The sequence below is a fragment of the Cynocephalus volans genome, chromosome 1 (assembly GCF_027409185.1).
Source record: "Cynocephalus volans isolate mCynVol1 chromosome 1, mCynVol1.pri, whole genome shotgun sequence".
Taxonomy (NCBI): Eukaryota; Metazoa; Chordata; class Mammalia; order Dermoptera; family Cynocephalidae; genus Cynocephalus; species Cynocephalus volans.
This window is the reverse complement of record NC_084460.1, coordinates 59,351,477-59,377,719: the sequence shown is the minus strand read 5'-3', so window position 1 is coordinate 59,377,719 and position 26,243 is coordinate 59,351,477. Positions and strand designations below refer to the sequence as shown.

The 26,243-nt window shown below is 56.5% G+C and overlaps 1 protein-coding gene across 4 annotated transcripts in view; it reads left to right on the top strand.

Annotated features, from left to right (window-relative positions):
• The window catches only part of COL18A1 (collagen type XVIII alpha 1 chain), a 110,426-nt gene that overhangs the window by 58,363 nt on the left and 25,820 nt on the right, over positions 1 to 26,243 (top strand). For all 4 annotated transcript variants that reach the window (XM_063080573.1, XM_063080564.1, XM_063080555.1 and 1 more), the window contains exons 2-14: positions 6,051 to 6,595; positions 13,607 to 13,693; positions 15,653 to 15,712; positions 17,640 to 17,748; positions 20,636 to 20,712; positions 20,964 to 21,188; positions 21,572 to 21,598; positions 23,029 to 23,091; positions 23,173 to 23,259; positions 23,683 to 23,736; positions 23,906 to 24,064; positions 24,863 to 24,925; positions 25,684 to 25,710. In XM_063080573.1, coding sequence (XP_062936643.1) covers positions 6,051 to 6,595; positions 13,607 to 13,693; positions 15,653 to 15,712; positions 17,640 to 17,748; positions 20,636 to 20,712; positions 20,964 to 21,188; positions 21,572 to 21,598; positions 23,029 to 23,091; positions 23,173 to 23,259; positions 23,683 to 23,736; positions 23,906 to 24,064; positions 24,863 to 24,925; positions 25,684 to 25,710 — 1,583 coding nt within the window. The remainder of the gene's footprint in view (positions 1 to 6,050; positions 6,596 to 13,606; positions 13,694 to 15,652; positions 15,713 to 17,639; positions 17,749 to 20,635; positions 20,713 to 20,963; positions 21,189 to 21,571; positions 21,599 to 23,028; positions 23,092 to 23,172; positions 23,260 to 23,682; positions 23,737 to 23,905; positions 24,065 to 24,862; positions 24,926 to 25,683; positions 25,711 to 26,243) is intronic.

Below are 26,243 nucleotides of genomic sequence, written 5' to 3'. Positions count from 1 at the left end.
TTGATTTTCTCTGTTGTTTTTCTGTTCTCTGTTTCATTGAATTTTGCTCTAATTTTTATTATTGCTTTTCTTTTGCTAGCTTTGGGGCTAGTTTGTTCTTCCTCTTCTAGTCTCTAAAGTTGTAAAGTTGAACACTTGGTTTGAGGTCTTCCTTGTTTTTAATGTGAGTGTTGACTGCTGTGAGTCCCTCAGCACTGCTTCCACTGTGTCCCTCAAGTTTTGGTATGTTGTGTTTTCATTTTTATTAATCTCTAAGATTTTCTAATTTCCCTTCTGATTTCTTCTTTGATCCATTTGTAGAATGTGTTGTTTATTTTCTACAAATTTGTGAATTTTCTAGTTCACTTCTGTTATTGATTTCTAACTTCATCCCACTGTGGTTGGAGGGGATGTGTTTTTTGATATCTATCTTTTTAAGTCTATTGAGACTTAATTTGTGGCCTAACACACGGTCTGTCTTGAAAATGTCACATGTGCACTCAAGAAAAATGTGTGTGCTGCTGCCAGGTAATGTTCTCTGTTAGGTCTAGCTGGTTGGTTGTGTTGTTAAAGTCCTTCATTTCCTTACTTATCTTCTGTCTGGCTGTTCCACCCATTCATCCTTCCATCTATCTATCCACTTGTCCATCCATCCATCTGCCTATCTGTCCTTTCATCCATCCACCCCACCCACCTGTCCGTCCATCCATCATCCATCCATCCATCCATCCGTCCGTCCATCTATTGGATCTGGCTGGGCTTATCATGTGAGAATGAGATTGTCACACGTAATATGCTGTTTTTTTGTGTCTTGAAATGTGTATGGAGAGGGCCCCACACCCCTGGGGGAGGAGATGTTCAGCTTTGCACCTCAAGGAGTTCTGTGTGCCAGCAATTCTCTAGGGTCTTGTTTGCAATCACTTCCTTCCCGGCATCACCGGCCAGCCTCTGGGTCCTGCCCATCCCACCCCAGCTAGTTTCCCTCCAAGCCCCTTGTCTGATCTGCTGACTGGCTGATTATTGGAGAATGTGGGGGACTCACCTGCTGTCCTCTTTGTAGGGCCAGTCAGTGCACCCAGGGAGTCTGTTCCCAGGACAGGTGAGCGCCTGTGCTGTGTCCTTGGAAGCAGCATTCCTTGCTGCTTTGCAGAAGCCTTTGGGTGCTGGGCCTCAGGTGTCCCATGGCCCCAGCGAGTCTTTGAAGTAAGCACAGCTGCTTGGGGGCCACCCTCTCCGTGTGCTGCTGCTCCGTCTTTGGGCCCCTGGAGAGACTCTGTGACCGTGCTGCCTCCATCCTGCCCTGTTCTGGAGCGATCCTGCCTTCCTAGAAAGCCACCATTGCCAGCCTGGGTGGGCTCCTCTGTCACTTCTTGCACGCCCTTGGGCTTCGTCCTGGCTGGGAGAGGTTCCCCAATCTGAGGATTTGTGTGGTTAGGTCTGGATCACTTCCCACTCCGGAGTCCCTTTGCCACGTAAAGTCACATTCGTGGGTTCCAGATGCTGCAACACAGACATCTGTGGGGTCTGCTCCTCTGCCTGCACTATATGTGCACATGCACGGCTGCACACATGTGCTCACACAGACTCTTACTTTGTGTAAATGGGATCACACTCTGCACCCGCACATTCCTCTTCGCCTTAATAACGGGTCTCAGAACCTCCCCATGTCGCTCCAGGACACAACCTCACTGTTCTCTGGGATGTGGGGTTCTGGCGTTTTCCTCAACACCCTCCCCGTGGACGTGCCTTTAGTATGTAACAATGACACTGTAACAACCCTGCGTGTCCTTCTGATCTGGTGGTTCCTTGTTCATGCTCGTCATTGTTTATTCAACACCGGCTAGGCCTGCCTCCTCGTGTGGCCTCCGTCCTCAGAGTCGGATGCCCAGGTGTGTTCTCCTCTGGATCGTCAGGAATGCCCATGAGCCTCTTCTGGGCAGCACCGGCAGCTGGGGACCCTGGATGTCATAAATGTGCCAGCGAGTGCACAGCCAGCCTCCACCCAGGCACGTGTGCGTCTCTTGGTCTGCTCCGGCTGTGTTGTAGCCTTTCGGTCAAGTTTCACAGCCTTGGATGTCTGTTGAAATGTTTGTCTTCGTGTGTTTTTCTTTTCGATGTGGAAATTAGGTTCTCCACCCACTCCAGGCACGTTCACTTTGTAGGTGCCACTGTGTAACAAAGTGGCACTTAGGGACTGTCTAAACCCTGCGGTAGATTCAGGGGTCTCTACTTATGCCTTCCCGAGGCCGTTATTTTCTATTTTAACAGGAGAGTGGGCTGAGAGGGGATGGGGCTGTCGCTGTGAATGGGGACCTCCTCCTGCGTCTGCTGAGCAGGGGACTCTGCTGTTAGGTGCACGTTGGTGATGCTGGTCTCATCAGATCCCAGTGGGCTGTCAGGATATGTCACCCATGTCCCGCTGAATTCTGTTGATCTTACATTCATGTTGGAGACTCCCTGACTTTGTAACCATTTGCCCAATGTTTCTGCATTAGCCTTTCAGTGATAAGTTAACTAAATTTTCTGACAGCGTAGAGCTGGATTTTACATCTCTGCTTTATGCCCTGTGACTCACGTGGTCAGCACTTCTGTCATGGAACCCGCACCAGCAGCGATGGCCAACACACTTGAACCTGCCCCACCTCTTGTTGCAGGGTTTTCAGTTGATCTGGCTTCTTGTGGCTTTTGTCCTTTTTCCACCTGTTCTGTATTGGAGGACCCGAACGTGTGTCTCAAGAGAGGGGATGTGGGGCCCTGAGAGGCTTCACAAAACCTCCCACTGGGACATTGCCATGCACAGGACACAAGGTGTCCCTCACTGGAGCCAGCCCAGGCCATGGGTGTGCGTTGTCGCAGAGCTTGGCGTGGGCCGCATAGTCTGGGGACTCGCAACACAGCTTCCTGGAGCTGTGCCCAAGGTCCCAGCCTGCTGCAGCGGGGACGGTCTCCTGGGCTGGGCTTTGCAGCTGTGCCCTGGGTGCCCGCCGGCAGCCAAGGGCGGGTCCAGCCCTGGGGAGGCCACTGTCCACTGTTGGCTGCCACTGTCCCCATGGCTGCTGCATGTGGAGATTTCTAAACGGGTCCCAGGTGGAGCTGGAAGGGGCCGGGCTGTCACAGTTTCCTGCAGCTTGAAGGAAACATTTTGTTTAAGAGCCACCTTCCCTCGAGGTTGCAGGGGCTGAGTGCTTTACAGTCAGGTGTTGAATGCCATGTCACAAGGGCTCGTTTGTGCTCGTGTGCTGAGTCGGAAGTTGCCTGATTGGCTGGAAGTCACTGGGCTGGCCTGGGCTCCCCTGGGTCAGGTGCAGAGGCAGGAGTTCCATCAGGCAGTGGAGACCCTGCTCTGCCAGGCAGGGAGGCAGTGGGGGGTGGGGACAGACCTCAGTCCTCCACAGCCCTTCTGAGGGGTATAGGAGGTTGGGAGTGAAGGTCGTGGTTTTGGAAGGTGCCCCAGGCCCCATGCTGACCCAGCACAGAGCCTGAGGGGAGGGCTCGGACCCAACGGCCGTCGGGAACCGGGCATCCTCCTGACAGGGCCGTCCAGGACCAGGCCAGCGCCCCTCACCTGTGGGCTCACTCCTCGCGTGTCCTGGGTATGTGTAAAGGGACCAGGTGTTGAGACACATGGGCTTCTGGAGCCAACCGCGCTCTGGCGGGCCTGTTCACTGCAGGGCAGAGATCTTCCCCAGGCACGTCCCGATTCCTTGACCTTAGGGGAGGTGGGCTGACAGCAAGGGCCTTGTCCATGGGGCCACCTCCCTTCTAGGACGGTGTTCCTCTGGGCTCTCAGGGCACATTCACTCCTGGGGACTGTTGTCTTCCTGTCCCAGATGGTTGGGCCAGTGCTGTAGGGTGAGTGGGAGGCACCAGGTCCTCTGCTCAGTGCCTGTAGCTGGAGAACAGGTCGTTGTTGTAGGCCATGGCATTCGGAGGCTCATTCCAGCTGGGAGCCATGAAGAGTTTTGTGGAGAGGACTTTGGGAAGAGCTGCTTGGGCCACCGTGTGGCATGCAGGTGTCTCCCAGCCCGGCAGTGGCGAAAGCTGCGTCCTGTGCTCTGAAACTGGGGACGTTCTTGCTGCCCCAGAGGAAGGGTGCTGGGGGAACTGGGGACAGCTGCTGACACACCAAGGCCCCAGCACCCAGGCAGGCAAGAGCGCTGCTTCCTAATCTGAGTGGACACATGGGCCCTAGTGCTTCTGGTGAAAAGGGATCATTTAGCGGTCACTGTCTTTGTGGACAGCGGCCTCAGTTGGAGTGGGAAGGGACCGCCGTCCTCCCAGAGCCCAGGGTTGGCCTCTGTGTGGCAGGGTGGAGGCCAGGCCACTGTCCCACGAGGCCACTGTCCCCACTGTGCCAGCCGGCTCCACTTCCTGTTGGCTACAAGGGATGGAGTGAGGCCAACTGGGAGCCCTGGGTGGCAGGTCACACTGCCTACATGGCGGGACATTGGGGCCACACAGATTCTGGGAGGATGGGCTCCTCATGCAGGGTGTGGCCGCTCTCGCCCCTTCTATTTTCATTTCCTATTCTCAGTGAGCTCGTTGAAAGATTCAATCTGCCCGTGAAGTCGAGGTTCGGCATTTTTTCCCTTCTACTCTTCCCTGGGGAGCCTCAGGTGAGCCTGGGTCTGTGGCAGGGGGCCTGACCACGTGGCTGCAGAGCCACCATCCACCTGGTGCCCTCCACACACACGTGCACACACATGTGCATGCACACTCACCCGGGCTGGCTACTGCAGTCTTCCTTGGGATGCCAAGCCTGCCCACTGAGCAGGTGTTCCCTGTGCAACGGTCACGCTTTCTGTAGGGACCGTGGCCCCGATGTCTGGGCTCTGCCTGGTGTGGCGGGTGTTCTGAGAGGTCTCCTGAGGAGATGCTCCTGTGTCCAGAAGCGACCACATCCCCAGCCCCTGTCCTACAGTGGCCTCTGGTCTCACTGAGAGGGACGAGAAAGGAGGGGAAAGCACCGGGTGCAGTGGCTGCATCCTCAGCTTGGGTCCATGTGGCCGAGGGGCTCCCTGTGGCGTGATGACCCTGGGGAAGGACAGGTTGGTTCTGGCCGTGGCTCCCGAGTTGAAGCATGGTTGGCTATGCCTGAGCACACATGAGTCGGGGAATCTCCCGGCAACTCTGCAGTATTCGGGGGAACAGTGGAGCCGTCGAGAGACTGTGGGGCCGCTAGTGTGACCCTTCACCCCTCTGGTGTGGGAGGCTGTGGCATCCCCAGGTGCTGAGAACAGGCTGCCTTTGGAGCCCATGTAGCTGCCAGGCTGCCACCTCCACACCCACAAAACACCTACCCAGTGGGTGAGCCACACGCTGGCAGCCCTGGGAGCCCCTGAGTAAGTTCCCATGTTAAAGTGTTGGTGGGGAAACTACTGCGACCTACTGGGCGTGAGAATAGCGGCGCTAGGAAAACCAGCCACCTGTTTTCCTGGTCTCCATTCCTAGGGTTGGACTGTCTTCCAGGCTGTTTCCAATATCAATAAAACCACCAGGAACATCTTAATGTATCGTTTCCTCTCTTTCTTTCTCGTAGGAGGGTGATGTCTTTCAGGTAAATGCTGGGTGAGGCACCTTGACTGGTGCCCAGGTGTGTTGTTCCTGCAGGGACAGAGCGTGGGGGCAGGTCTGGGGTACAGGGAGAAGGGTGGGCGGGGGGCTCCGTGCCCTGGCATCCGCAGCAGGCTCCTTGCTCTGATGGGGACGCCCTGGCCTTGCCCATACTCCCTGTTCCCTCACACCAGCTGTGACATCTCTGCGTGTGTCCAGCTTTGGCCTGTGAGCTCCAGGAGGGAAGGCTGTAGTGGCCTGGGGCCACCATGTCTCTTGCAGAAGACTTTCTGCACAGCGAGGGTCCCCCACATGGGCCTGGATGAGCTGGGGTGGCTGTTGGGTGCTCACCGGGCTGCAGAGCCCAGGGCAGCAGGGTGGGCTACCAGGTGCATGGGCTAGCCCTCCCTGACTCAATTTCCCCTATGTTCCCCTGCCTGGCTTGTCTCTCGGATGCCCCAGTGGCACTCTGGCCCTTTCCTGCATGGCTGCCTCACCAAGTGTCCTTCTCTTTGCAGAGAGCTTCAGTGAAGAGGTGGGGCTGCTGCAGCTCCTTGGGGAGCCCCCACCCCAGCAGGTCACCCAGGTCGACGACCCCGACGTGGGGCCGGCCTACATCTTTGGACCAGATGCCAACAGCGGCCAGGTGGCCCGGTACCACTTCCCCAGCCCCTTCTTCCGGGACTTCTCACTGCTGTTCCACGTCCGGCCAGCCACGGAGCATGCAGGCGTGCTGTTCGCCATCACAGACGCGGCGCAGGCAGTGGTCTTGCTGGGCGTGAAGCTCTCGGGAGTGCAGGACGGGCACCAGCATGTCTCGCTGCTCTACACGGAGCCAGGCGCAGCCCAGACCCGCACGGCTGCCAGCTTCCGCCTGCCCGCCCAGGTCGGCCAGTGGTCGCGCTTTGCACTCGGCGTGCATGGTGGCTTGGTGACACTGTACTTGGACTGCGAGGAGTTCCAGAGGCTGCCGTTCACGCGGTCCCCGCGGGGCCTGGAGCTGGAGCCTGGCGCTGGCCTCTTTGTGGCTCAGGCCGGAGGAGCGGACCCCGACAAGTTCCAGGTAACCCCCGTGCTATCGCTGGGTGGGGGCTGGACCAGGCTGGGGCTGGGGTGGGGGTTGGCCACCCGGGACCAGGGCAGCAGGTGGGGAAAGGAGAGAGAGCCCACTGCCCCAGCTGGTCAGCCGGCCCCAGTGCAGGTCCCACAGGTCCTTGGTCCGCTTGGCTGGGGTGGCTTTTATTCCTGGATGCCCAACCTGCCACAGCCAAGAGCCCCTCCCCATGTGTGTGTCGTGCCCCGTGGAGAACTGGGGGCTCCAGGTCTCAGACCCTTCGCATGAGTTGTGGGCTGAGATCAGGCCCAGCTGCGTGATCCCTGGGTCCCGTGCAACGTGAAAGCTTGGGCCCTTGTTAAGAATTATGAACTGTTTGAGGCTGGCAACAGCAGTGTAGGGCACCAGGCGGGCACTGCACAGCCCTGTGGTGGGTCAGTGGGCGGCACTGACGATTGTTTCTACCACAATCGGCCTGTGCGCCTCCGCCTCAGACCAGTGTGGGTGGAATCTCCCCAGCAGTGACAGGCACGTGGCTGTCCCCAGCCATGCCCTGGGGGTGTCTTCTCCATGGGCCTTCATTTCACAGGGCTGGAGAGCGGGCACAGCCCGAGCCAGGGTGGAGTCTCTCCCTGGGACCCCAGCCCCCACACTCCTGGAACCTTCAGGGGAATCCCAGCCTCCTGGACACAGCCGTGTGGTGCCCTCAGCTGGCGCCAAATCAGGAGCCCCTGGATTCTAACGCTCAGGCCAGTGTGTGGCTGTGATACCCCTGCCCAGGTGGTCCAGACAGGGCTCCCTGTGTGTGCCAACATGTCCCCAGGGGACAGAAAGTTGGTTATTGCCCAGACAAGGGCTGCTTTGTTTGAGGTTGTCCGAAGTGCTGTTGTCTCTGGGTTCTGAAAGCTGACCTTCCATCCTTGGCAGGAACTTTTTACCCTCAGGGTTCAGGAGCTGCCAGGACTTTGATACCCAAATAGGCCTCTGTGTGTTTTCCTTTCAATCCTCAAACATGGTGAGCAGGACAGAAGTCAGAGAGAGTCACCTAATCTAGAGAGAGGCAATGTGTCATGCGATTTCCCAGGGCTTTCTTGATAGAAGAAATATCCCATAAGTTCTGTTATGTCTTTAAACTTTGACAGAAAAGTGCCATGTGCTGTTGAGTGCATGGCTGTGCCCCAGTTGTGCTAATGGAGGGGATCAGGGTCCAGCTGTCCCGCCAGTACTGCCATGATCTGTGTAAGACACACTTGCCAGGTGGATTCTTGCAGATGGTATCTTGGTGTTTAATTTGCATTTCTTGAACTGTTAGTGAAAATGGACTTTTATTTTTCTCACCTATGCATTGGCTCTTTCATTGTGTTTCTTCTTTTGTGACCAGCTTATTTGTGCTCCTTGCATTTTTGATGGTTTGATGTTTCCTGGTGACTTGCACAGGCTCTTTGTATGTGAGAGGCTGATCCTTGCTTTTGGATGCTGCACATCTTTTCCCATTTGTCATTTGCCTTTTTACCTTGTCATTTTTTTAATCCATTGGGATACTTGAAGTGTTTAGGGAGTTAAATCTGGCCTGGAGAAGACACCATGACTTTTAACATTCCAGCAAAATCTTTGAAGGTTAAGAAGATGGAAGGGAGGGTGTCTGGTCCGTGTCTGGCTCTGAGCTGGGCCCGGCATGTCCCGGGCGGCGTGCTCCGGGCTTCTGTCCTGTGATTTCAGCAGTCCAGCTCGTCCTGACCCCAAAGACTAGCGGTTTCAGGAGTTTTCTCTGTGGGTTTTAGATCAGATTCCAGCTGGGGAGAGGAGAAGCATGTTTGTGTGGTAGAATAGGAGAAAGAGTTGGCTTGGCACAAGAATTTTTCAGTCTTCTGAATTGAGATTCTCGAGAAGCAGCCATTCAGGTTGTGTGATTTATAAGGTTTGGCAAAAACAGGCAGCACTTTCGGTGCCGAGAGGAAAGTGAGGCTTCCTTAGAATCCCCTCAAGTGAGGGTGCTCAGCCCCTCATGGCCGCCGCACGCGGCTCAGAGAGAGAACAGGATCGTGCCTTGGACGCCGACCTCAGCCCTTGCCAGGTCCACACAGACCCATACAGAGCGTTTATTTCTTGAACATAATTGGTCTTTTCTGGTTTATTCTTCTTTTTAAGTCAAATTTGGAAATAAACATCTCCTGGGAAATCACTAATTCCGTGTATTTATTACAAGGCTTTCTTACAACATTGTTTGCAGCTCCATTGCAGTGTATATGGCCCTTTTCTAATCACTGGAAAGGCTCTGCAGCTGCATTTCCGTGACTTAAGGTCTCTGTCGGAGGCGCCTTGTTTCCTCAGTCACTGCATGTACTTTTCTCTTTATGAAGCCGATTCTTCTCTGCCTGGGCTTTCTTTCATGTCTTTCTTTTGACTTCTGCTGTCTCTTCATCCTGACTGCCCACCCACAAATGCCCCTTGGCGCCTCCGGGAGCTGCACTGTGCTCAGGAGTTTGCGCCTGGGACACGGGCAGCTCCAGTTGGGTGCTGGGCTCTCTCATCTGTATTCTGTTCAGTGACAGAAGCGGCTGAGGCTGTGAGTCCTCCTCAGCATGCAGCTATGGCCACATTACATAAAACAAACAGTCCAGGTGTGACGCCGTGTGGCCGCCTACCAGGCCCGCCATGTTCATGCCACCAGAGCAGGTGCATAGAGCAGGCAGGAGGGTCAGTAGGGCCCTCTGACCCCAGCAGTCCTCCTCCTGGGGTCCCCCTGCCCCGGCCACACTAGACCCTGCTCCTGACCAAGGGAGTGCTCGGGGCGCCCACAGGTCTGCTTCCAGCCTGGCTCCCTGGGTGCCCCCTGGCTTCTACCCAACACCACCTTCTGTCACCAGCACCTTGACCCTGTCTTCCTCATCTGAAGGGGCACTCACTGGGGGGTTAACTGGACACGATACATGCCCCAGTGTCCACACAGCGTCTGACTTCACTGAATGGAGCATTTGTAATGAACTGAAGCACTCGGGCGTGTGTGTGACCATGCAGAAGCCACTTGCTCAGCAAATAGTAACAACAAGTTCAGGCCTGATCAAGTGAGGTGGCTGAAGCCCTCAGTACCCGAGCATGAGGATATGGAACCATGACCTCATTGGTGTAGCCGGGACTAGGCCGGCTTGGAGGGAGGCCCCAGGACTGTCAGCATTGAGGTGGGGGTGGGGAGGCTGGGCCTGGAGCAGGTTGTGTCCCCTGACACCCAAACAGGCTCATCAGCCCTCACTGCCCCAGCCCGGAGGTGGCATTTCCAGGCTGGGGGAAGGGGTGGGGCAAAGAAGCCATCCCCAAAGGCCACGGAGGTCCCTGGGAAACAGGCAGAGGGAGACTGAAGACCAGTGGGTGGCCCCAGATCCTGGCTGTCACTGCGGGAGATTCTGACCATTTACACACGGGTTTACATCATGTCTTCTGTAAGGCAGCGCGACAGGGAGCGTTCTACACAATCTGTACTAACAGAACGCTTTGTGACCCTCAGTTTCCAGTCTCCGGATTTCACCACTTTTGGTTCCAAGTCCATTAAATATTTGCCATGGCCTGTTGCTTTTGCACTACTGACCCTAAACACACTAAATGTGCTGCTGGGGCAGCTCCAGCCCCTGGAGCCAGCGTCCGTGGGCCAAGTGCAGGATCCAGTGCTCCTCTGCCCTCTCTGTGCCCACCTTCTCCTGGTCGTGGCCCCCATGGCACTGCAGCCCACATGCACGTGTGGTGGGCAAGGTCTGTGGTGGAGCTCGGGGCCTCACAGGACAGTGCGTGTCTGTGTGACGAGGATTTTCTGGAGCACCCAGGCCCTCCTTCACCTCTGACACCAAAAGTGCCCCCAGGCCAGTGCTGTCCCATGGGGAAGCACAAATTTCTAGAATTCAACCCTGGCCCCTCCGGGTCCTGCGGCTCTCAGAAGTGAAGACTCAGTCACCATAGCCAGATGTCCTGCCCTTGCCCGGCCTGCACTGCCCGGCCTACACTGCCCGGCCTGCACTGGGTGGGCATGAATTTGCATCTCAGTGTGTTTCCAGGAAGTGCTGCTGTGACAACCCCTGACCTGGCCTAGAGGCTGACTGCAGGAAATGCCCCTCCCCCTGCATTTTTAAGCCAAGAATTGGGTCTCCTGTGCTTTCTGTGGGCAGTGGCATCTAGTACCTGGACGTGGCAGGCAGGGCTTCTGTGCACACCTGGGCAGGTCCTGGGACTGTGCTCCTTGGCTGTGCCCCACATGCATATTCTGTCACACACTCACACTTGATGCTTGCACACAAACACACATGCTCTCACACGCGCTCACTCACACGCTCACTGACACACCCCTCCTGGGCAACGGCTGCCCTCCTGATGGTTGGAGCTCCCAGAATTCCAGGGTCCCTCAGTTGGACCAACTGGGGCCAAATGCTGTCCTCTCCTCCCATCCATGGGCTGCTCCTTTTCTGACCCAGAGCCCCAGGCCTGGGCCTGTCTGTGGCCAGCCCCCCCACGCTGCCCCTCAGATCCGCTGTAGCCCTCAGGGGCTCAGGGCCACACTGTGAGGCTGGACAGGCTGTCAGCACGATTCCCGCATAGCCAGTCAGAGCCAGGCCTCGTTCTGACCTTGGTGTCTGTGGGAAGCCCACCCCGACCATCATGTGCTGAGGACACTGTGGGGCTGGTCCAAGGCCCTGGAGGACTGAGCCTGCAGCTGAAGAAGTCAGTGGAATTTGCACTGGGAGGGGCAGTGGCCAGAGGGCGAGGGTGAGGCTGGGGGCAGCGGAGGTTGCAGAGGGACCTGTGCTGGTTCCACTAGGGCACAGGTGTGTCTGCGCTGGTGTGTTGGAACAAGAGGGGCTAATCTCAGGCCTCATTGAGTGCCCCTGACATGTCCCAACGACACAGGACAGGACCTCATGGATGACGCTCCCCGTACCCTGTCACTTTCTCCAGTAACTAGAACGAAGCCTCAGCCATCATTGCCTCCTGCCTGAAGTGCTGCTGCCAGCCAGCCTGGAGATTGTTATGGGGACATTGATGCTGACTCTGCTTGTCTTGGATGCCCTGGGGTCTGGCTACTGTCTTTCCCTTCCCCTGGGTGTCACCTGCCTGGCTGCATCCCAGAACCTTCTCGAACCTCTGACCACTCAGAGTCAGACTGAGAGCAGTGCAGCTACCTGATGCCAGGTGTGGGGGGCAGGCAAGCGGGACTCCCCGGACACCCACGGAGTTTGGCCCATGGAGGACAGGCCTCAACGTTGTTCCTGCTGTGGGCTCTTGTCTTTGATCTTCTGGAATGTGCCGAAGTTAAGTGGGGAGAACGTGGAGACATGGTGTAATCCCGCCAGTGGACACCGTCTACTGCCTTCCAAGATCAACCCAGCGACGGGGAAGTGATCCAGTGACTTGGAGCTAGGCCTTCCCCAGTGTTGGCGTGTGAAGGGGCGGCAGGTTTGACAACCCTGAGTGTGTGGCCTGCAGCCGTGGAATCAGCCCCCCATGCACTTTTGCAGAAGGCAGACTCGCTGGCATGCTGGGTCACTGGCCTGGTTGGACACTGTGTTGGAAAACAGCAAAGCCATGGTGTCATGGGGCTGTAGGGGTTCCCAAGTCCCTGCCTCCCTCTCCCTGCCTGGCCCCAACACTCACTTGGTTCGTCTTTCACCTACCAGGAGCAGGTGGAGGTGTATGTGTGCACACACATGCACATGACCACACACAGATTTGCACGTGTGTGCATACAGGCCATGCACATACATGTACACACACATGTGCATACATCTTCACAAGCCTCACCATCGGCATCAGGAGGGGTGGGGGAGAGGCAGAACTGATCCAGAAGCTCTGACCCTCCTAGGGAAGGACATTAGGGAGAGCCTAATGGAAGAAGTGGCCTGAGCTGAGCCTGGAGAGGTGAGTGGAGCCCTCAGGCAAGTGCCAAGCTGGGGACATGCCAGGGTGTTTGTTGCCATGCACTCCTTGGTGTGGAGCAGGGAGGTCATGCACTCATGGCTCCTGCTGATACAGGAGCCTGAGTACAGGATGACAGCATCACCTACACTGGGGCCCGCAGGCATCCAGCCCGCCTGCTTTTGTGCATCACATAAGCCAGAGCGTTTGAATAGTTTGAAAAAACCAAAAGAGGAATATCTTGTGACACATGAAAATGATATGAAATTCACATTTCAGTGTCCATTGATAAAGTTTCATTGCAACAGCCCGGCCCATTCTCTATCTTATTGTCTGTGGTTGATTTCCTGGTGCTACGGCAGAGTAGATGCCACAAAGACCGGAAGGCCCTTGAGGCCGGAAGTTTTGCTGAACCCTGACCTAGAGCCCTTTACTGTGGGAGTTAATGAAATGTGCATCTTTGAATCGGAAATGTGGTCTCTATTTAGGAAAAAATACACTAAATTAGTAAATACCAGTGGACTAAAATGTTAAAAAGCACAGAAGGTGCTGGTGGAAGCGTGTGAACACGCGTGTCACTTCCGGGCAGGAAGTAGTGTCATCAGGCCGCGAGTCACGTGGGTCTGGGGAGCCCAGCTGGGCTGGCCGAGGAGCACATTCCAAGTGCAATATGACTTTTTGTCTTCGTCCTTGGCTTCTGGTTTTGTTTCCTATAAAAAGGTGAAGTTGCTCCTCCAGATCTAGTCTCTCTCTTCCAGGACTTTATTCAAGCCTCGGCTGCTGCGTCTTAAAGTCAGTATCACTCAGGCGTGTCACATCAGCGAGTGACGGTGCCCCCTCCATTCACCCGCCCCGGCCTTGGTCTCGAGGCGCCCGGGACACGCCCTATGGGCTTCATCCCCAAGTCTCCCCGGCATGAGGTGTCTCTGGCCCCTGAGGAGAGCGACCTGAGGGCCTCCACTCTCTGCGGCAACCTTGCCCTCACCCTTCTCAGGCACATGCCAAAATCTCCAGCATGTTCGGCTCCAGCCTCCGAGCTGGGAGCTGGTGTGAGTCATGGTCTCCCTGTGCCCTGAGCCGCCTGCCCTCAGACCACTGGTGACCTTTCTCTCCCTCTGTGTTTAGGGGATGATCGCAGAGCTGAGGGTGCGTGGGGACCCCCAGGTCAGCCCCCTGCACTGCCTGGACGAGGAGGACGATGACGCAGACGGGGTGAGTGACCATGTGGGCTGGGGCTGGAGTCTCCCCCATTGTGGGAGGCTGGGCCCAGGGTCGATGGCTGGCCTTGCCCTGGATCCCAAAGTGATACAATGGGGAAGTCCCAAAAGATGCCACCTGTGGACCAGCAAGCTGGGTAACATTTCATGACCTCCTGCAATTTCCCTCTATAGAGAAATATGGAATATAAAGTAAACATTCAAAACCACCCCTGTGATAGACAGTTGGGTGATAAAGCAGATAGGAGTGACCTCAGAAAAATGGACGAGGGCACTTCAAACATTAGTGAAGAGGTAGAGGTGAAAGAATACGAATCTTCCCACGAACTTTTTGAAGGTCCCTTAGATATGTGTGTGTATGGTGTGTGCATGTGTGCATGGTATGTGTGTCTGTGGTGTGTGCGTCTGTGGTGTGTGTGTGTGTCTGTGTGTGTGTTTGTGTGTGGTATGTGTCTGTGTGTGGGGTGTGTCTGTCTGTGTGTTGTGTGTGTGCGTGTAATGTGTGTGTGTGGTCAGTGTGTGTGTGTCCGTGTGTGGTGTGTGTGTGGTATGTGTCTGTGTGGTGTGTGTGGGTCTGTGTGTGGTGTGTGTGTGGTATGTGTCTGTGTGTGGTGTCAGTGTGTCTGTGTGGTGTGTGTGTCTGTTTTGTATGTGTGATGTCTTTGTGGTGTGTTTGTGGTGTATGTGTGGTGTGTATGTGGTGTGTGTGCCTGTGTGGTATGTGTGTGATATGTCTCTGTGTGGTGTGTTTCTGTGTGGTGTGTGTGCCTGTGTGGTATGTGTGTGGTATGTTTCTGTGCGGTGTGTTTCTGTGTGGTGTGTGTGTGTCTGTGTGTGTCTGTGTGGTGTGTGTGTCTGTGTGTAGTGTGTGTGTGGTGTATGTGGTGTGTGTGTGTCTGTGTGTGGTATGTGTCTGTGTGTGGTGTGTGTGTCTGTGCATGGTGTGTGTGTGGTATGTGTGTCTGTGTGTGGTGTGTGTAGCCTCTTGAGCAGAGACCGGCTGTGCTGGGCGTGGGCAGTTATGTAGATGCATGTACACTGCACATGTATTGAGTATTTTGCCTGATAAATCTATTGCTTTTATACTGAGAGAGATCCTGGAAGTAGTTGAATTTTGTTGTTGTTTTGGAGTATTTCTGGCTGCTGGCCAGTACAGGGGTTGAACCCTAGACCTTGGTGTGGGCAGAACCGCGCTCTTCCCGCTGGGCTAACCAGCCAGCTGTCATTCTTTCCCGGTGGCCATGACAACGCTGGCCATGACAACACTGGCTCCCTGATGCTGCTTCCTATGTGCAGGGCTGTGGGCTGCCCGAGGTGCGGGGAGGGTCAGCCGCCGGGGCATCCTCTACACACACACCCCACCAGGGCCCGCCTCAAACTGTGCGGTCGTTAGTGGGCTCAGGTGACGTTTCCCCTCCGGGTTTTCATTAAGTTCAAACTGTGGCAGAGAGAAGGGCAGTCCCCCCGGGAGCAGGTCAGATGCACGGCCGTGGGTACAGTGAGGATGTCCGTTCAGGCAGGCATCCGGGGTGGACGTGATGACAGGCCATGTCTCCATGGCAGCGCTGCTCTGTGTAGAGGCTGCTGGGCTCCACGAGGCACTTCCTCGACGGCAGGCTCCCACCTGGCACGGCCTGCACAGTGACAAATGCTGTGCCCTGACCGTCCTGGAACGGGGTGGCCGGGGAAGGAGAAAGGAGTCTCTTCTTCAGGGTTCTCTGTGTCTAGCCAACACCAAGCTGAGCTCTGAAGGGCCGTCCAGTTGATCTGACTGGACATGACTTACTGGTCACCATCCTCCCCTGACTCCTCCCTCCAAGGATGCTGGGCACAGCCGCGAGGGGCGGTGTTGGTGGGGCCGCAGGGAGTCCGACGCTGCCAGCTGGCTCTCCAGGCCCTGCGGGGGTGGGTGCTTGGGCCACGTTGTTCCACTCATTTTTCTCAAACCCTTCAGGCGTCCGGAGACTTCGGAAGTGGACTGCCGGAGAGCAGAGAGCGCCTCACAGAGGGAACGGTGAGTCGTGCGTGAGGCCAAGGCCACCCTCCTGCTCCTGAGAGGGCTCTCTCTCTGGCTGGGGTTCGACCCCAGCAGTGGGGGTGCACACACATGTGCACACAAGTGTGTGACTTCCACGGGCTCCTCTGTGTCACGAAGACAAATTCCCAGAGGGAAAGGGGAGGTGGGGATGGGTCTGAGGATGGGCTCGCCCCTTCCAGCCCCCCCTCCTTAAAATGAGGCTCCTGACCCTAGCCTTCCCGGCTCTGTGGAGTGACCCTGGTGTTCCAGCTGCCCCCGCCCCGCATTAACTTATAGGCAGCCATAACGAACCAATGGGTCTGTAAATCTGTTAGGGTGAAGAAGGGTTCTTCTGGGCAGCCAAAGTACTGTGTTTTTTCCGGCTTGGGCCACCTGAAAAAACACACAGGAGGGGGCAGGAGGAGGGTCCAAGGATATGAAAGGGCCGTGGCTTTTTCCAGTGTGGATGAACTGCGTGGGCCCCTCTGTGCCCCCGGCATCTGGCAGGAGGGCCTGTCTTCACGGTGGGTCTCGACCCAGGGCTTGGGTTCTGGGGACTCCATGACCTTTGCACTGGTGTACGTGGGGTCAGGCAGCTCTTGGGGAGAGAACATGCACCCAACTGGGACTGGTCCTAGCACCTAGCAGGACCCCCGGACAATACAGGATGGCAGTCCAGCGATGGCCCCTGCCAGGGTTGGATGGGCTCTCACCCTGCAGCTGCCAGCCCTCTTCTGCAGGGTTGGTCCTGGGGACTGCTATGTCTCTCCAGGGGCCTGGGCATGTGGGCTGGGCTGGGCTGAGATGAGATGACTCAGCCTTGGGATCACTAATAACCAAAATGGGGCCCTGTTCACACATTCCCACCTCAGCCCTACAACCTGCTGCTTAACGAAGCACCTGGCCCTGGCCAGGCCAGCACTGTAGAGAATCGGGCCCAGCAGACCGGCTGAACGGGGCATCCCTGAAGGGCCTGGCCAGACCACCAGCTGTGTGGGAGCCTCTCTCAGGCTGGCGAATGCTCTGGTCTCCCACTGCAGCCCCACTCTGGGATGTCTGCGTGGCCAACCACAGCTTGGGGCCCCCTCGGACCCTCCTCTGGGTGACCAGGTGTTGGCTGAGGAGGGAAGACGTGGGGTCCAGCTCCGGCTGCTGCTCACCTGCCAGGCATCAGGGGGAGCCCTCAGACAAGCTTCACGGCCACTGCCTGGCCAGAGTGACCACGTGGCCTGTCCACCAGGATGTGCAGGCCACATGCGGAGATGTGTGGGGGCTCCCGACCGCACATTTGAGCACCCACTCACCTGCGTTCTGGAAGCACCATGCACCTTTGGGAACAGGGGAGATGGATTTTCAGAGCAGAGCGGTCATCCACTCAGGGGCGGGGGTCCCTAGGAATCAGTCAGCAGTGGCAGCTGCAGGCGTGGGGCACAGGGCATGCAGTCCACGGTCACGACTCTCAATGAAGACACACCTGCCCTGCAGCATAGCTCACACCCCACAGCTGTGCAGCCGGACACAAGGAGGTTCTGCAGGCACCTGGCACCATGTTTAAGATTCACCCTTCCATGTCCCCCGACTGCAGGAAGTAGCCTGTCCTGGGCCCTGACAAGGCTCTGCCACCCCCAGTGCTTGGGGAGCCGTCAGGCTGAGGAAGGGACTTGCTGAGCTCACAGGGTGGGGCAGCCAGGGCTGTGGAGACGCTGTCCCCAGGGGCTGTTCAGCAGAAAACCCAAGCAAGCAGCTCTGGAGGGAGTCCTGGAGCTCCTTCTAAGACAATGTTTTTCTTATCTTTCTTAAAACCCGTACATATTTTACTTTACACACCAAGTAAATCTTGGCCGGACAGATTTGCCGGCACACTTGCTCATAGGACCACACGTGTGCTGGGTACTAAAGCCAGCTTGTCACTTTCACCTGCCAGGCCACGTCCCTCACACCCAGCCTCCCCGAGCCTCCCCCGGTCACTCCTCCACCCACAGAAGACTCCAGAGCTGAAGTCCAGGAAGAAACCACGGTGGTGCCACTAGCAGGTAAAACCTTTCTGTGTGTTGTGTGTGTGTGTGGGGGGGTGTATGGTGTGTGTGTGTGTGTGGTGTTGGGGGTGTGGGTGTGTGTTGTGTGGTGTGTGGTGTGTAGTATGTATGGTGTGGTGTGGGGTGTGGTGTGTGTTGTGTGTGTGTGTGGCCAGGCAGGAGGCTGCCTGCCTATCACAAACACACCCTCACATCGGGGCACAGCAGCTGCCACTTGGACGAGGCCTCTCCTGGTCGTGGTGTCCCTTGCTTTCTGTAGTTCCTGGTGGGGAATGCGTGGGCACCTCCCATGGGCTGGAAGCCCGGCACAGGCGTGTGCGCTAAAGTCAAGGCATCCACAGGGCTCCCCCAGGAAGCTCTGGGGAGGAGCTGGTTGCTGCCCACTCTGGTCATTATCAGAACTCAGTTCCTTGCGGCTTTGGGATGGAGGTTCCAGCCTCCTGGCCAACTAACTGTCAGACTGAGGTCGTCCCCAGCCTCTCGAGGTTGCCTGCCACCTCTAACCTCCTCTCCTGCCTTCGTCTCCTGGGTCCACCCACATCATCCAGGATAATCTCCCTCTCTTAAAGTTGGCTGATTAGTAACCTTCCCTATGTCTCCAAAGTCCCTCCACGGCAGTGCTAGAGAGTGAATGACCAGGGTACTGGGTCTTGGATCAGGGTCTTGGTAGACACCTTTAGAGTTCTGCCTTCTACATGTATGTTAAGGAATCAGGTTGTCAGTTTCTACCAGAAAAAAAAAGAAAACAGAAGTATGCTGGCATTCTGTCTGGAATGTCACCAAATCCATGTCAGTTTGGTGGGCAGTGGAATTGTAATAACATTGAGTCTTCAGACCCATGAGCACTGTATAGCTCTCCTTTTATTTATGTCTTCTTTGATTTCTTTTAGCAATGATTTTGGAGTTTTAAAGATTCCAGAGGCAGGGATTTTAGCGTAGCCTTAGATAATGCCGATACTCTGGCCATCCCGTGGGAAAGTGCCTAGGCTACACTCTTGTGGCCGAGACCGAGATGTGTGGCTCCTGGTGGATCCCGCATTGCAGCAGGGTCTGGGTGATGATGCCTGGGTTGGGGGTGGGGGTTGTGGGGACACCCAGCCAGGGCCTAGAGAGTGAGCCTGAGCACAGTGCTATGCTATGCTCAAGGGCAGCAGCCAGACCTGCTGCTCTGCGGAGTGGTGGGGCTGGTGTGGGTGTGGTCCAGTTTCTCCTGGAAACAGGGACAGGCATCTGCAGAGAAGTGAGGATGCGTGAGGGCCGTGAGAGCCAGTTGTGCAGCCCTGGAAAAGGTCACCTCCCCTGGGATCAGTCAGTCTATGTGACTGGCTATAGAACCTCAAATCCCATCTAGTCTCCAAGCCCAGCGAATTACGACTGTCTGGCACTGATCAAAATGAGAAATGGGGACTCCACTGCCTCCACTAAAGGGGGCACAGGATTCCTCCAAACTTCACTCAGAAAACAGGAACATCTACATGTCCCCAGGAAAGGATTTCAGCACGTGAGGCGTTTCACCACTGTGTAAACTATGTGTTACCCAGCTGACTACCTCTGGGATAAGAGGGTGTCTGGGAACAGTCTCCAAGCATCACCCCACAGAAGACTTATGAATCACAAGCAGGAGAGGCACCTTTGAGGAGGAGAAGCCCCAGGAGGACCCCTTCATGCACACACATACACACATGCACACAAGCACGCACACACGTGTTCCAGCGAGGACGCTCAGCCTGAGCCCAGTCGCAGTAAATATGCAAACTGGGGGAAGGAAGAAGAGTAGGGACTGACCCATAGCCAGTCCGCAGATGTCTCCCATGAAGGCCACACGATGGCCACATGATATATTAGGCTTTATGGGCCTCCTGTAGCCTCTGTGGCACATTCTTTGTGGTGGTGGTTTTTATCGTTGGATTTTTCTTGTTTTTACGAATCTGTAAAAACCATGCTTAGCTCGAGGGCTGTCCAGAAGCAGACAGAGGGCTGACTGGGCCCAGATTTGCCCTGCGGGTGGCAGTGCTGACCACTGATCCATCCACATTACAGGATACAAAGCTAAATGCCACACATGGTCCTGGATCAGGTTCTGGAGCCCCACATCGCCATCCCCAGAAAAGAATCCACAAAGGACATCACTGGGCCTTTGGGGAAATTTGATTTGGGGCTATGTTAGATCATTACATATGACAGTGTTAGATTTCCCAAATGTTTGGTTTGTGAGAGATGTCCTTGCTCTTAGGAGACACCATAGTATTCAGGGCAGAGGCTGCAATAGATGCCACATGCTCTCAGATGGTTCCACCAAAGGGGAATGATGAAGTGCACACGTGTGTGCGCACATGTGTGCATGCATATATGCGCACATGCCTGCATGTGTGTGTGTGTGTACGTGTGCACGTGTGCGTGAGAGTGAGAGAGCACACGTGAGAGGGTGGTGGTCTGGGGGCAGTGGGCGCTTGCTGTCCTTCCCTTGTAGGATTTCCATTGGTTTTCAAATTTTCACGTTAGAAGTTGGAAGGGAAAAAAGGAGCAGGAGAAAGATGAGTGATCAGAAGGCACTTGGTGGTCCGGGCTCTCTTGTTATAGGGAATCGGGGAAGAATATTCCAGAAGGCCTCAGCCTTTACCATCATGGCTCAGCACAGCCGCGCTGGCTTCACTGTCAGTTTTAAGTTCTCTGCCCTTGTTGCCTGCCCTGGTGTCGCTTCCGTATCTCCCACCTGGGACACTGGCTGCGGCATGTGCTCAGGGAGTGCCACTAAAGCCCGGCTTGTCCCATGTCCAGCGGGCTCCAGGCCAGGACTGAGCATGGGTCCACGGGTGACAGAGCCGAGAACAGAGCCTGGGGTCACGTTGGGGTCTGACCGTGGTGCCGCTGCCCCTCTTCCTAGCTCAGACCCTTCCTGGCTCAGACTCGGTTTCCACATGGGACAGTCGTGTCCAGAACGCGGGGGGCAGCCTAGAAAAGGTGAGGCCCCTTCCCTGAACCTCAGGGAACCAGAGCAATCAGGGCCTTCTGGTGCACTCACTGGGGACCCTAATGGAGCCCCTCAGGGCTCATGCCTCCCTCCTCCTCTGTGCCCTGTCTCCCCCTCTGCCCAGCACACAGTCTACCGCATGTCCCCTCTGTGACACAGAGCCCAGCCCTGACTCGGTGTGTGTGGCTGCGTGTGTGTGGCTGCACCCCAGCCTGTGCCTTCCTGTTCTCTTTGTCCCTAGGAAGGACAGAAGGGACAGAAAGGGGAGCCGGGTGCTCGGGGCCTGCCTGGCCCAGTTGGTCCCCAGGGTCCTGCATGCCCAGTCTGTCCCCAGAATCCCCCAGGTCCAATCAGTCCCCAGGGTCCCTCAGGCCCGGATGCACAACCTGTCCCCAGGCTGCAGGGACCCCCCGGACCCCCGGGGCTGCCGGGGAAGGACGGTGCTCCGGGGAGGGACGGCGCTCTGGTGAGTCCTTATCCTGCTGGGGCTGGTCCTGTTGGGAGGTGGGGGGCTTGGGCAGGAGGGACAGAGGGTGAGGCTGAGAGCTAGCTGGGAGCAGAGCAGCGTGTCATTGGGACCCTGGAGACCCCAGGAGCAGCCATCCACTCAGGGTGGTGCTGGCAGGTGATCAGGGTGGCCCAGAAACTGCCCTGGCAGATGTGACTGCGGCTGTCAGTGCAGAAGGCAGAACATCCGCAGGAACGGGGCCTCTGCCACCTCTTAGACAGTCATTCTCCCAAGACGCGCAGGGGCTTGGCATGCAGGGTGCACTTCTGTGTTCAGACGGGGGGTGGGGGGCATGGGAACGGCAGCTTCCTGTCTCTGATGGCTTCTCTTGCACATTCCAGGGCGACCCTGGTAAAGACGGAAGACCCGTAAGTTTGTTTTTCTTTCTGAGCCAGACATTGTCTGTGAGTTTGCATAAGACCCCTCAGCTTTTAAAGCCAACACCATCACCATGAAGCGGTTCCACAATGGGACCATGTTACAATGCAGCTTGACAGTGTTATGAAGTTCGTCTAACTGTTGGTGGAAAAATACGTGGTTATGCATGTGGGTTGAGGTGTCCAGATAAGCACCAGGAGAAAAGGGAAAGGAAAGAAATAGAAGGTTTCCCTTCCCTGTCCCGAGAGGGAGAGGAGTACAGGTAGGACGGAAAGTCTGCATGTGTGGGGGGTCCATGTGCAGAAGAGAAGACATGCAGGCAGGCGAGGGCAACGTCACCAGTGATGTGAGAGTTTCTGCCCTGAAAAAGTTCAGATTTTTGAAAATCAACAAGCACTATTTCCAAGAAACACAATAAAATGACACACTACAGCCATAAGTGAAGATTTGGGAAACAGTGTACCAGCAAATGGTGACATAACAGAGGCAGAAAGCAAATGTCACAGTGTTAATCCTGGACTCGATAGATCTGGGTCAAGAACATTCTAATAGGACGAGAAGGAATATTTCATATTGACTGTGGAGTGATCACCGATGATGGTGTCGCCCGTGACAACACAGCCGCACAGCAAGGCTGTGGAAGACCGAGCAAACCACACACACACACAGTCACGGTGGGAGACTCCACGGGGCGTCCTGAATCCACAGAGTGCGTGCGTGTGCCTGCACAGGCACGTGTGTGCGCTGCAGGATCCCTGGCCAGGCAATAGCTTGCTCCACAGATCATATTAGATGATCATATTATATTTTCCTGTCTGAAAAACAAATCCTGCACTGCCTTTTCCAAGCACACGTGGACATTCAGAAACACTGACCGTCATTTAGGCACGAGGGCCTCTGGCCACTTACCCAAGTAGCAAACACTCAGGGACCATCTGTCCACAGTGCCGCCACCATGTGCACACAGCCCACGTGCATGCACATATTCATGTGTAACACACACAACACACCACACGCACTCCACATATACATTACACACAGCACGCACACACTACACACCTCACACACACATACACCAGACTGAGCACCCACTGTTTGGCAAGGACGTCATGGTGACCCCACGATTAATGTCTTGAGAGTGCTGCATGCAGTTCTCCCAGTAGCTGCAGCTGAGACGGGCTCGCATGGACGTGTGTGGTTGGTGGTGTCCACCTGCGGGTTCTGGTTCTCGCTGCTGGGGGCCTGGCACCGTCCCGATTTGGGGGGCTTCTGTGGCCTCCCTTGAAGGGCTCAGCTCCTGTCTCTTCCATGCTCTGAGGGAGGAGCATTTAGGATGTAAAGCTGTGTGCTGTTGGCAGGCCACGGGGTGACAGGACAGAGGTGCTCCTCCCTGACAGAGCTCCTGGTCTTTGTCTTCCAGGGGGACATTGGGCCACAGGGCTTCCCAGGGGCTCCGGGAGATGTAGGTCAGAAGGGCGAGAAGGTGAGTCTTGGCTGTGGGCAATGGCCTCTTTCCTGTCTTGGCTCCTGACCTGTGGTTTGACTGGCTTGTGTGTGTTTCCAGGGGGATCCTGGAATTGGGCCAAGAGGACCCCCAGGACCCCAGGGACCTCCGGGGCCCCCAGGACCGTCCTTCAGACACGACAAGCTGGTGAGTCCCGCCTTTGATCTCCTCTGCCCAGAAACCGGCCTCCTTGGGGCTGCTGGGCTCAGGAGGACCAGCTGCTGCCCTCAGGGCAGGTGGGCGGGGCTGCAGGTCACAGGGTGAGGGGGCCTCGCCCACCTTCCTTCAGGTTTCTTTAGGGGCAGTGGAGGAGCCTTGCTTCTTTCTCTCTGCTTCTTGCTGTAAGCCCTGTGAACTACAGGCACGGGGGTTGCATGTGCATATGTGTGTGTGTACATGCATGTGAGCACGTGTGTGTATGTGCGCACGTATGTGTGAGTGTGGCTGTGCACATATATGTGTGTGGTGTTCAGGGAACAGGCCGGGCAGGGCCAGCGGGATTCTCTGTCCACGCTGGAGCATGGCAGGGGTCATCTGCTCTGGAATATCTGTCTGGCTGTTTCCCTACAGACCTTCATTGACATGGAGGGGTCCGGCTTCAGTGGTGACCTGGAGACCCTCAGGGTGAGTGGTCCTCAGATGGGTGGCTGCTGCCCACTGTCTCTGTGCACATGTGGAGTGTGCCATGGCCTCCATGAGATCTCAGCTGGGACCCCCTGGGGGGTGGTGACAAGGCCTGGTTGGGATTATCACTTGATGGATGCTGTGACTACCTTGTGTTTGCCCCATCCAGGGCCCGCGAGGTTTCCCTGGCCCCCCAGGGCCCCCTGGCGTCCCAGGCCTGCCCGGCGAGCCAGGCCGCTTTGGGGTGAACAGCTCTGACATCCCAGGACCCGCAGGCCTTCCTGGGGTGCCTGGGCGGGATGGGCCTCCTGGTTTTCCCGGCCCCCCGGTAAGTCCATCAGGGGCAGGGCCATGACTGCTGGGAGTGTGGGGTGAGCACCCGGAATGGGGAACTGTACACTGACTACCTGGGGCCTCCAGTCCTTGCCACCTCTCCTCGAATGCTGGAGGGGGGCTCCCTTCTCTGGGCCACCCTGGGGGTGTGGAGGAGCCAGAGCAGGCCCCCCTGTGGTTCTGGGGGTACTCAGGCTCTGGGTGACGGCAGCAGCACCGCTAATCTCTCTGGCTGTTGGTGGTCGGCTGACCTCACAGAATGCTTCTGGGGGAACCAAGGTCCTCTCCCAGGAGCCCCTGCCAAGGACCAGGGGTGAGAGGAGCCCGTGCTGGCTAACTCCATGCCAGCAGGACCCTGGCCCACAGCCCCAGGGAGGCTCTCCCTAGGGTCAGCTCCTGAGGGGTCTTTTTAGGTTAAACGGCATGCCTAATCTACATTTGCACACTTTACTAGGCTGCCACTCAGAAGGGAGGCAGCGCATTCCCCCAGCATCAGCATGGGAACCCCCTTCACATGGGATCTGTTGGCCCTGCTTGTCTCCCCAATTTGATCAGCAACTCAAAAAAGAAAATTAAAAAAAAAACAGGAAAAGAGACAAAGCACAAAAACTGAATGTTGAGGTCTGAGTGCTGGGCGGGGTCTCCCATGAGCTGGGGACTCTGGTTGTGTCTGGAACATTCTGGGTCCTTGCTTTTTGGGGAGTCTGTGGATGTTCAGGTAGTGGCCCGTGAGCCCAGACATCTTTCCAGTGGCGGATTCCACACAGACCCCACTCTGCTTTCCTCTCTCCAGGGACCCCCAGGCCCTCCAGGAAGAGAAGGGAAGCTAGGAGAGCACGGCCAGAAGGGCAGCCTCGTAAGTGACCTGCATGTCCACGTGGACGACCTGGCGCCAAGCTGGGTGGCCAGAGGTGGGCGACCCCTGGATGTGGTGCCTGGGCCAGTGGCCTCCATGGAGAGCAAAAGCCCCGAGTGAGGCTTTGGGTAGCTGCCTGGGCCTTGGTCTTACTGCTGCCAGCTGGGGCTTGGGACACGGTGACGACCATTTCCCCATGACACCGATGGGACTTACAGTTTGTTAACAATGTCAACACTTCATTTGATGTGAAAATTGTATTTTGTGTTTTGATTTTGGTTCCATCAATAGCAGAGAAACTTCCCAGAGGCTGTACAGCCCTCTGACCAAACGCACCGAGCTGTGGCCTCCAGGCAGTTTTCCTGCGAGTGTCCAGTCGGGTTGCTAGTGTCTGGCCACCTAGAGAGCGTTGTGGCGGCGCCCTAGTGTGCAGAGACAAGGGCCTCCCTGCCGCGTGTAGGGACAAAGCTGCTGAAGGCAGCTCTCTCTGCTCAGAGCCTGTCGCCTTCCAGGATAACCAGCCCCGGGCTCTCCTGCAGCAACAGCTCTGGCTAAGCTCTGGCTGAGCACCTTCCCAGGGCTCCTTCCCAGCCACAAACAGGGGGTGATGGCAGGACCACCCCAGGAATGGCCTGTGGGCATAAACAGCAAGGCAGTGACCATGTGGGTCCGGGTGATGCGGGTGCATGGGTGGAGGGCCCTTCTCTGCTCGCTGTGCTTGGTCTGGTTGTGCAGTGACCCTACCCTTCTCCCTGCAGGGTGAAGCGGGCGCCCCAGGACCCAAGGTAGGAACAGAACGCCCTGGCATGCCGGCCCCCAGAGTGGTAGATAAGTGCCCCCAGGGAGGGTGTGGGAGGCACCATAGTCAAACGAGCCCTCCTTGGTGCCCACTGGCCGGGACCACGCTCCATCCACCCATCCTGCCCGCAGTGGCCCTGGCAGCGGCACTGTGTTTGTCCTGCATGAGCATGTCCACCCTGATTCTGGTCTTTTCGTGAAATGAGACCAGGTGTGCTGTGGAGCCCACAGCCCCTTGGAAACAAGCTCTCAGGGAAAACACATAAGAAAAAGTGGCTTCAGGAGGCAGGCATTGGGCTGTTCCAGTTTGGGAGGCTACCTGGGTCCCCATGTCCTCACAAAGGGGCCCGTCCTGTGGTTCTGTTGGGTGGCCTGGCTGGCTCTCAGGCAAAGCTGAGAGAGGCCAGAGGCTTCCCCAGGGTGCCAGGTCCTGCCCAGTGGGGAGCCCTGAACTCAGACCCCTTTCTCTGATGGATCTGGCCTTCCCTCGGGACAGGCCTAAGGACTGGGCCACGGCTCA